The sequence below is a fragment of the Mobula birostris genome, chromosome 5 (assembly GCF_030028105.1).
Source record: "Mobula birostris isolate sMobBir1 chromosome 5, sMobBir1.hap1, whole genome shotgun sequence".
Classification (NCBI taxonomy): Eukaryota; Metazoa; Chordata; class Chondrichthyes; order Myliobatiformes; family Myliobatidae; genus Mobula; species Mobula birostris.
The window spans coordinates 175,773,360-175,784,803 of NC_092374.1; the positions used below are offsets into that span (position 1 = coordinate 175,773,360).

Genomic DNA, 11,444 nt, shown 5'->3' on the forward strand with positions numbered 1-11,444 from the left:
TAAGACCCTGCTCAGACCCCACTTGTAGTACTGTGTTCAGTTCTGGTCACTTCACTACAGGAAGGATGTGGATACTATAGAGAGAATGCAGAAGAGATTTCCAAGGATGCCTGGATTGGAGAGCATGCCTTATGAGAATAGGTTGAGTGAACTTTTTTCCTTGGAGTGATGAAGGATGAGAGGTGACCTTATAGGGGTTTATAAGATGATGAGAGGCATTGATTGTGTGGATTGCCAGAGGCTTTTTTCTAGGGCTGAAATGGCTAACATGGGGCATAGTTTTAAGTTGCTCGGAAATAGGTTCAGAGGGGATGTCAGGGGTATGTTTTTCACAGAGAGATTGCTGAGTGTGTGGAATGCATTGCCATCGAAGAGGGTAGAGGCGGATCCAATAAGGCCTTTTAAGAGACTCTTAGATAGGTACATGGAGCTTAGAAAAATAGAGGCCTTTGTGGTAGGGTAATTGTAGGCAGTTTCTAGAGTAGGTTTCATGGTCGGCAAAACATTGTGGGCTGAATGACCTGTAATGTACTGTAGATTTCTATGTTCTATGTTCACTGACATAATGTTATGAAATTTGCTTTGTGGCAGCCGTACAGTGCAAGACATAAAAAAGAATAAGCTATAGTAAAAAATATCTTTCTCTTTTCCTGAACATTTTGGAGAAAGGTCTCATCCTGAGTTAACGTGGACACAGCAGGAAGTTCAAGACACGATTCTGATCAGGAATCAGTTGCCTTGTTTTCTGGACCTGAAGCTTTGTAACCAGTATGGTCAGGAGGTGTAATTAACTCACAGACACTGTAATCTTTTCCTGTCGTCACAAAACAAGAAGCTTCCTTTACTGTCTGAGAGCTGGTTACAGACTAGCTAGTGTCTGAATGTCAGAATATGATATGCAGCCTGGGGATGTGGACCGCAATGTGTTTAGTCTGCTGTTGGTGGCTGACTGAATCATTTATGGTTTAACAGATTGTGTCAGCTGTAAGTTACTGATTGATTTGTCTCTTAGTATGCATTCGGACTCTCTGAACCTTTCACTGACGTTGAGACATGAAGGCAGTGCAAATATTGACAGCAGCAAACAGATTTAGTTAGTTAATTAATTAATTTGCCTTGGCTTTGCTCCCAGTAACTTAACCAGATGAATGACTCTGTGAACGGATTGCCCTTTTCTGCCTGTACAGTACTGTGACACCCTTGGAAGCAGATGGAATTTGAGGTACCAGGGTATTTTGGTCCACTTGCTGAATCATAGTTATGCAGCACAAGAACTGGCCCTTTGACCCAACTTATTTATACTGAACAAGGTGCCTTCCTGAGCTAGTCCCATTTGTTTGTGTTTGGCCCTTACTCCTCCATTTCTATCCACATACCAAAAGTTGTTAAATATTTTAATTGTACTGCCTGTACCACTATTTCATGTACCCATCGCCCTGGGTGAAAAACGTGGCCCTCAGGTTCAGGTTTTTGCACAGTCGAGGAATTAAGGGTTCTGGGGAAAAGGCAGGTAGGTGGAGATGAGTCCATGGCCGGATCAGCCACAACCTTATTGAATGACAGAGCAGGCTCGACGGGTCAGATGGCCTACTCCTGCTCCTGTTGTTTATGTTCTTATGTTCCCCTTAAGCTTTTCCACTCTCAGCTTAAACCTGTACCCCATGGCTTTTGATCCCCCTGTCCTGGAAAAGAGTATGATCATTCACCTTATCCTGATTTTATACACCTCTGTAATGTCACTTCTCGTGCTCCGTTCCCCAGAGAAAACGGCCCCAATTATCCAGTCTCTCTTTGTAACTCAAACCCTCCAGTCCCAATAACATCCTTGTGAATCTTTTCCTCACCCTATCTGTTTTTTTACTTCCTTCCTGTTGCTAAGTGATCAGAACCTCATACAGTACTTCAAGTGTGGTCTCGCAAACGTCTTGTACAGCCCTGTATGTGACCTGCCATCTTATACTTGGTGCCCTGACAGATGAAAGACAAGTGTGCCAAATATTATCTTCATCACTTTGGCTACATCCTGTGTCGCGACTTTCAGGAAACTATGTACTTGTACCTCTAGACCCCACTTTTTAACAACAATCCCCAGTGCCCTGCTGTTCACTGTATAAGTCCTACACTAGTTTAACTTCCCAATATGCCATATTTTTGCACGTCATTCCCTCTGCCATTCCTCAGCCCACTTCCCCTGTTGAACTAGACCCCATTGTAACTTTAGACAACCTTTTTTTCACTGTCGCCACACCATCAGTTTTGTTGTTATCCATAAACTAACTGGCAAAGCCATCTACATTTTCATCCAAGTTGTTCATATATGTGATGAACAATCCCTCTGCTGTCTTCAAGGTTTTGCAGTTGGTGCCCATGGGACGTCTGGGAGATCCCTCTGGTGAGTAAGGCCCCTTACTTCAATCATTTTGTATTTAACAGCTTTCTCTTAGCTTTGTAAGTTAAAGCAGATGACTTTGAAATCATGAAAGGTGTGGCTGCTGACACTGCAAAGACAGGGGTAAGTAAGTTGTGATGAAGAGACTACTAGGGGATACCGGTGAAGTGACTGGGTAAGTAACTGCTAGATGGAGCATAGAGTCATACAGGACAGGAAACAGGCCCTTTGGCCCAACATGTCCATGCCAACCATGTTGCCCAATTGAGCTAGCCCCATCTGTCTGTTCGTGTATCCCTCTAAACCTTTCCTGTCCTAGTAATATGGGAAGATGTCCATTTTGACAGGGAAAATTCAAAAACAAATGTGGCCTGAGAGATTTCAGTGAGTGGAGACGTAGCAACCTCTGAGTGTCCTGGGACATCGTTCACAAATGGCTAGTGTTGAGTTACAGTGAGTAATTGGGGAGCACACAAGGAGCTTGCTGGTAGATTTGGAGATACCACCTGTACCTAATAAAGTGGTCACTGCATATGCTCATGGTTTTCTGCTGCTGTAGCACATTCACTTCAAGGTTCGACGTGTTGTGCAGATGCTCTTCTGCACGTCACTGTTGTAATGCATAGTTATTTCATTTAGTGTTGCCCTCCTGTCAGCTCGAACCAGCCTAACCGTTCTCTTCACCCCTCTCATTAACAAGGCATTTTCATCACAGAACTGACACTCATTGGATGTTTTTGTTCTAATTTTTGCACCATTCTCTGTAAACCCTAGACTATTGTGTATGAGAATCGCGGATCAGCAGTTTCTGAGATCCTCAAACCGCCCTTTCTGGCACAGTAATCATTCCATGGTCAAAGTTTCTTGGATCACGTTTCTTTCCCGTTCTAATGTTTTTTCTAAACAACAACTGAACTTCTTGGCCATATTTGCATGCTTTTATGCCATTGAGTTGCTGCCACATGATTGGTTGATTAGATATTTGCATTAACAAGCAGGTGTACAGCGTAGCTAATAAAGTGGCCATTGAGTGTATAAAGATGGAATGACCATGGTGAAAGTGAGGTGGTGCGGGCTGGGGAATGGAAAGCTTAAACATGGTGAAGGGCCTGTGGGGTGTTCCAGATGTAGGTGGAAAGAAACTGGATAGAGGGAGACAGGCTAGAATCAAGCTACAATGAGGGAAGTAACTGGGGAAGCAAGCATTGTTGTTGAGAAATTCAATTCAAAAGTAGAGAGGTTACAATTATATCAGGAATTGGTGAAATCACATCTAGGGGACCGTGTAACCCTTGTCAGAGACCAAGAAGGGATGAAAATTCAGGACATCATTGATGAGGTGGTGAAATAGGCAGAACAATGGCATATGGAATTTAATTCTGGGAAGTGTGAGGTGATGGAATTTGGGGGGATGAACTGAGGTCGGACATACTCTATGAATTGTGGCCCCAGGGAGTATTGAAGAACAGAGGGATCTTGGCGTTTAAGTCCAATGGTCCCTGAAGATGGTAGTATGGGTGGCGAAGAAGACATTAGAAGATACTTTCTTTCGTAGGTAGTATGTAGAATATTTGATTAGGGAAGTTACAGTACAGCTTTATGAAACATTATTTAGGTCACACCTGGAGTATCACGCACAGTTCTGGACAGGATTGATCTAGAGAGGGTACAGAGGGAACTTCTCCAGGACAGACTGGAAAGGCTCAGTCTTTTTACCATGAAACATGGGAGGCTGAAAGGGGACCTGACAGAGCTAGCCAGAATTATAAGGGGCATAGACAGCGTAGGTAGAATCTGCAGATGCTGGAAATCCAGAGTAATGTACGGTACTGATGAAAGGTCTCAATCCGAAACGTTGACTCTTTATTTCTCTCCATAGATGTTGTTTTACTTGCTGAGTTCCTCCAGAATTGTGTGTGTGTTAGTCTTGGTGTAGATAAGAGTTAGTATGGATATGATGGGCCAAAGGTAAGGAAATCCTTTTTTCCTGTTCCTCATCTCTTGTCTGTATTTCTCCGTAGAAGTGGCTAACGTCTGTGCCTTCTTGGCCTCTGATGACAGCAGCTACATCACAGGAGCCAGCCTGGAGGTGACAGGTGAGACACATGGTCCTGCTTATCATTGTCAAGCTTGTGTTGGAAGGTTGTGTCACATTATTCTGTCCAACTACATAAAGGGCAATAGGGAGCTGTAATATGGCACAATTGGCCAGTGAACCATAGTGTCCTTAACACCTCATACAAATAGTATTTGAACATTTACAAGAGTTATTTTAAAAAATACATGTAAATGCAGTAAGTGTATATATTACCATTTTACTGCCTATGTAACTAAAACAAATGCTAAATTGTGATTAAATCACACTCATAGTTATACAGTGTAGAAACAAGCCCTTCAACCCAACTCATCCATGCTGACTTTGTTGCCTACCTGACCTAATCTCATTTGCCTGCATTTGGCCCATATCCCTCCAAACCTTTCTTGTCCACAATTCTGTCCAGTGTCTTTTAAATATTATTATTGCACCTGTCTCAACCACTTCCTTTGGCGGAGAATGTGACTTCCCCACACAGATGGTGGTTCCAAATAATAACCTTCCTCCGTGTGGGGGAAAAACCTACTCCTCAGGTCCCCTTTAAGTCTTTTCCCTCTCATCTTAAATCTATGTTCTCTAGTTTTAGACTTCCCTACCCTAGGGAAAAGGCTGACCACCCAGATTATCTTTACTGATTTTGTTGTGCTCTGCACCTTATCAGGGTTCATTAGCATTTATCCATCCTCAAGGATTGCTTCAATGCGCTCCATAGTCTTGAGGATTGCATTTCAGAAAAACACTGGCAATGTTACAACTAGTACATTAAGCTCGATGTAATAAATGGGAAGTGCAAAATGTCAACTGCTCAATTAATCTTGCAATGCTGTCAGTGTAAGAAATGCAGAAAAATATAAAAGTTAGCACCCAAACTGCCTTGGAAGTGCATGTATTATGCTTATAAAGGAGAGAATTAAATAGGGCATTTGTCCTGAGTTCAGCGGTCATCCGGGTGAGGACGACTAGTCCGCCTCTAGGTATAATACTTTGCCCATGTCCTGTACATCTTTGTTATGGTCGGAAAGCACTGCTGGCTATTGAATATACTGTGCACAGTGATTCCACCATGCTAGTGAACAGCTGGACTGCAGAGGAGCTCTGCAGCATGGGCTTATTGCCTGCTTCAGACCCCCATGTGTGACGCCGTAGGAAGGGGTGAGCAAGGGAATAAAGAAGGGGAAAGCACACTGGAATCCGGGAATGACAGCTTGAAGCCCTTCAGGCTGCTTCTCCTCTTGTTCTTACTGGCAAATCTCCGTTCACTTGGAAATAAACCGGACTACTTGCACCTGAGACCGAACCAGCGAGAGGAAAAACCTCTGTGCACTCATTCTCACGGAATCATGGCTTCATGAATCCATCCCAGATGCAGGCATCCAGCTGGAGGGTTTCAACACGTTTCGGGCTGATAGGAATCCAGTGATCTCAGGCGTGGCGGTATCTGTATTTACTATTAAGAATTGGTATACGGATGCTTTAGCAGTGGCGTTCCATTGTTCATTGTTGATTGAGTTCATTTTAGTGAAGTTCAGACCATTTCATATACCAAAGGAGTTCACTATAATTGTGTTGGTAGCTGTTTATATCCCCTCTCTACTAATGCTGGTGAGGTGCTGCATGAGCTCTACAGAGCCAGTGACTTTCAAACCAAACATCCGATGGTATCTTTATTATCTCAAGTGTTTTTAACCATGCAAACCTAAAGACAGTCTGCCTAAAATCCACCAGCATGTTGATTTTGCTACCGGAGGTGAAAATACACTGGACCTGGTTTACGCTAACATACCAGGTGCCCATAAAGCAGTCCCTCCACCCCACGTTGGACTCTCAGATCACTTAGCTGTAATATTAACTCCAGCAGTGATCAGACAGGTCAAACCTGTTCTAAAGGTGGTGAAAACATGGCCTGAGGGTGCAATCTTTGTACTGCAGGATTGCTTTGATAATGAACTGAAGAATGTTCAGGAGTCTGCTACGTGCGTGTGTGTGTATGTATGTGTGTGTATGAGTGTGTGTGTGTGTGTGTGTGTGTGTGTGTGTGTGTGTGTGTGTGTGTATATATATATAGAGAGAGAGAGAGAGAGGCATCAGTTAGTCTCTTGAGACCATGAATTTGCGCCTTGGAAGGTTTCCAGGGTGCAGGACTGGGCAAGGTTGTATGGAAGACCGGCAGTTGCCCATGCTTCAAGTCTTTCCTCTCCATGCCACCGATGTTGTCCAAGGGAAGGGCATTAGGACCCATACAGCTTGGCACTGGTGTTGTCGCAGAGCAATGTGTGGTTAAGTGCCTTGCTCAAGGACACAACATGCTGCCTCAGTCAAGGCTCGAACTAACGACCTTCAGATCACTAGACAAACCACTTGGCCTATGGCAACCATCTTAACATCAAGGAATATGTGGATTCTGTGACCATCTACACAGAGAAGTGTACTGAGGATGTTATCATCACGAAACGCATCCGGGTGAGGGCAAATCAGAAGCCATGGCTAACGACTGAGGTCCGTGCCAGGCTGCTGCTTTTAGATCAAGAAGGCAAAATGGGAGCATTCTCAGAGAATTTATAGCCACTTCTGCAATACCAGGAACACGAGGCACATGTGGCAGGGAATTCAGAGGATTACAGACTACAAGTCTACCCTGCGTATCAGTGACCAGGATGCTTCACTCTCTGAGAAGCTGAATGTCTTCTACACCGAGTTTGTTGCGCATAAGAAAGTGCTGGTGAGGAAGGCACCCATCTCTCCAGGGGAGCAGGACACTGTCTGATTGAAACTGGGGTAAGGAATATCCTGCTCAGAGTCAACCCATGCAAAGCTGCAGGGCCCAATAATATACTAGGTCGGGTTCTGAAAGAGTGCGCAGCCCAGCTGATGGAGGTGCTGACGGATATATTCAACAGCTCTCTGGAATAATCCATTGTCCTCTCATTTTCAAAGCGGCAACCATCATTCCAGTGTCAATGAAGGCGAGAATATCCTGCCTAAATGACTATTGACTAGTGGCATTAACATCAATCGTTAACAAAATGCTTTGAGCAGCTCATCATGAAGCATATTAAAGCCTTTCCCCCGGCTACATTGTACCCTTTCCAGTTTGCGTATTGCTCAAATAGATCCACTGATGATGAAATAGACCTTGCCCTCCACTCGGTCCTGTTCCATCTGGAGAATGGGGTCTCATATGCCTCACTGTTGTTTATAGAATTCATTAAGGCGTTCAAAACCATCATACCCTAGAAACTGATGGGGAAACTGTCCTCGTTGGGTCTCAACACCTCCCTCTGCAATTGGATATGAGACTTCTTATCAGTAAGACTACAGTCAGTCTGTTAGCTGCAACGTCTTTTGTCCCATTACACTGAGCACTGGCACTCCCCAAGGCTGTGTGCTCAGCCCAGTGCTGTTCATACTGTTGACGCATCACTGGGTCGCAGGACCCAGCTCAAACCGGGTCATGAATTTTGCAGATGACACAACAGTGGTTGGCCTCATCAAGAATGATGACGAGATGGAGTATAGAGGGGAAGTGGAGAGGCTGGTGGATTGGTGTGAGGAAAACAACCTAGGCCTGTATATGAAAAAGACAAAGATGGACTTCAGGAAGGTGTGGACAAACCATCCCCCTATGTGAATACCTGGTTCCTCCGTAGAGTTAAGTGCACCAAGTTCCCGGGAGTTCACATCACAGATGACCTCACCTGGTGCCTTGATACAACCTCCCTGAACAAGAAGGCAGAGCAGCATCTCCACTTCCTAAGAAGATTGAGGCAACAAAGCTCCTCCCCCCACCCCCAATCTTAACTGTGTTTTACAAGAGCACCATTGAGAATGTCCTGACGAGTTGCATCTCCATCTGGTATGGGAACAGTCAAGCATCGGACCAGGATTTTCTCCAATGTACTGTGAGAATGGCTGAGAGGATCATAGGGTTCTCCCTACAATCCATCGAGGACATTTATCAGGAGCACTGCGTACACAGGGCCCTTATTATTATTGAGGCTCCTACCCATTCATTCAGCATCCTCGCTGACTCTCTACCATCAGGCAGGAGACTACAATGCAAAAGAGCAAGAACGGTCAGGATGAGAAACAGATTCTTCCCCCAGATCATCATATTCGAAATGTCACTGGTTAATCTGTCCTGTACCTTGCATTATTTAATATTAATGCATTTTAGTTTGCTATTTATGTGTTATTCTTCTGTAGATTATCTTTACCTTCATAAGTTAACGTGTTACGTGTACCACTGTGCTTTACACCCTGCTTTGAAGAAATGTCTCATTTCTATACACATTATATGGTTATTTAGGTTATTTACATGTATATAGTTAAGTGACAATTGTGACGAAAAACCAAGTTATCAGAATATTGATGCTAATGAGAGAGAGATAACAAAAAGAGGCACAATTCAGAATATTGACAGACCGGTTGCTTTGAACCTGAACTGTTTGAAGTTTGATGGACAGGCGATACCCCAGCAGGGGGATAAAAAGAACAGGTTCGCTAAGGCAAGACACACACCACGAGATCATGAGATAACGAGACCCTGGAAGAGCGGTGTGCCCCCACAAGTTGGTGGGAGTTTGAAGGTCTGGTTCGAGGGAACCGACCATAGACTGACAGGGTGAAAAGGTACGATCGGCGGGAACCTGGTGTGTGTGTCCGCCCTTGCCTGGGTGGCGGGTTCACAGCGGAAGAACGGTCGTATCTGGAACGGAGGGGTCACAGTCGGTGACCACAGCGGGATAGAAGACATAAAAGGGTCCGCTCGAAAGCCAACTGCGAAGAACATCAAAGGTCTGCTGAATCAGATTTGCATCTCTCTCTCTCTCCCTCCCCAACGGCACAACAGCGATTACTGCGAACTGTACTAAGCTGAACTGAACTCTGCGTCACTTGAGACTGATCATTTTACCCCTAGACTGCGATAGAGCTTGGTTGATTCCTATTACCCTAGTTCTGTGTACATGTGTGTTTTATCATTGCTAACCTGTTGCATTCATATCCTTACGATTAGAGTACTGTGTTACTTATTTCTTTAATAAAACTTTCTTAGTTCCAGTAATCCAGACTCCAACTAAGTGGTCCATTTCTGCTGGTTTGGCAACCCAGTTACAGGGTATGTAACACAATAAATTTGACTTGATTGTCACAGGAAGATGAGATAGCATAAGGTGGATCTGCAAAAATACTGACATGTTCAAGGTTGGCTGAAGTTGGGCTGATTTCAGGATGCAAACCTGTACATTGTTCACCTTCTGTGATGGGGGATGGTATTTGGTGATGGGTGGCGGGGGAGGGTGGTGGTAGTGGCGAGCAGAAAATACAGAAACCCTGGTGGCATTAGATTTTCTATGACAGCTGAAAAAAATCATTGAGGAAAGTGGCTACAGCCCAAATTTAATGCGAGCAAGATGTGACAATGTCTCACACGTTTTATCTCGAGGGATGAGGAATCTGCTCCGGGATTCAAAGTACCCAGAGGTTGCTGTACTAAACTAGATAGCAGTGCTAAAGGTGATTTGGGCTTGATGCTTGGATAGTCTACCAGAGAACCCGAGGGCACTGAAGGGATAGATAAAGGCCAATCTTCCAGCAGTGTTGAGATCTATCAGAAGTTTTTGGATGACCTGCTAATTTTCCAAGATTCTGTCTTGTCATTTTTTTTCCCCTTCCAATGATGCTGTGCGAGGAGTACCATGGATCACAGTGTTGCTGATCATGGACAATGTCCCAGACATCTAATTAACATCAAGGACAAGGTTGATAACGTCCGAATATCGTTTTTGCTTCCTATCACCCATGTCACAACCCTGGACCCAAGGCACCATCTGCATTGTGTAATGGAGCAGGTCACATTGGATACAAGTGGCAGAGATGGGTTCACCATTCAGAGTATTTGGAAGCAGGACAATATCAGGATAGTTATTGAATTAAAAACAAACTTAGCTGCTGGAGGAATTCAGTAAGTCAAGCTGAAGGAGGAGGGACATGGACAGTGGATGTTTGGGTTGGGACCTTTCATCTGAATATTGACTGTCATTTCCTCCCACAGATGCTCCCTGACCCACTGCCAACTCTTTTTTTTTCCCCTCCAGCTTCCAGTCTTTGCAGTCTCTTGTGCTTCTGGCTGTTGACCACATTAATGTCTCTTGCATGGACAAAGTTATGGCTAGGTAGTGTCTCCCATGATTTATTTAAACCTTTAAAATCTTAAGAGAAGACATTGTCAGATTGTCCGTAAAGTGGGATATGACTGTATAGATAAGAATGATGTGGAAGAGTTACCAAAATCTGATGCTGAAGAGCTCACAAACAAGGATCGATCAGAGCTTGAAAATCAGATGGACCAGGAAACCACTAGGACAGCATCAGCACCACCCAAACAATCACTGTAGTAAGACTTAGGCATTCTTTTACATCAAGAAACAGTTGCCATCTGCAGAGATGACAATCCCAGTGTGGAGATCAGCATAAACTGATTCAGCAGGACGGAGTCCACTGTACTTTAATTTAAAGATAAAAATAGTGTCCAGATTTTCACTAATATCTTCAAGCCTGGTTCATCACTCACGGGAAGGACCCTTGCTATCAACATCCCAATTCCATCAAGCTGAGTTTCATCCTCTGAAAACCAGTGACAACCCTCCTGTTCATCTTCCCAACACATCAGTGTAGAGTCACTACAACCTAGAGGTCAAGGTGCACGTCAGAAGCAATAATAGAGCCTTGAAGTCACATCCTCAGGTCTTCATTCTCATCCTTCCATAGTCACTTTCTTCCCCTTGCTAATCAAGAATCTGAATCAAAGAAAATTCTGCAGCCCCTGGATGAGGAAGAGTTCCAAAGGCTCACGATCCATAGACAGAAAGAAAATAAACTGAATTAAAAGAACGACTCTTTAGGACACTGACCCTTGTCCAACAAGATGACTTTAACTTCTCATGATCCCGGGGATCATGT

At 44.2% G+C, this 11,444-nt stretch overlaps 1 protein-coding gene across 1 annotated transcript in view; it reads left to right on the forward strand.

The window, feature by feature from the left end:
- The window catches only part of hsd17b8 (hydroxysteroid (17-beta) dehydrogenase 8), a 45,445-nt gene that overhangs the window by 30,488 nt on the left and 3,513 nt on the right, over positions 1 to 11,444 (forward strand). The window contains exons 7-8 of the mRNA XM_072258944.1: positions 2,350 to 2,392; positions 4,411 to 4,485. Of these exons, the coding sequence (XP_072115045.1) occupies positions 2,350 to 2,392; positions 4,411 to 4,485 (118 nt within the window). The remainder of the gene's footprint in view (positions 1 to 2,349; positions 2,393 to 4,410; positions 4,486 to 11,444) is intronic.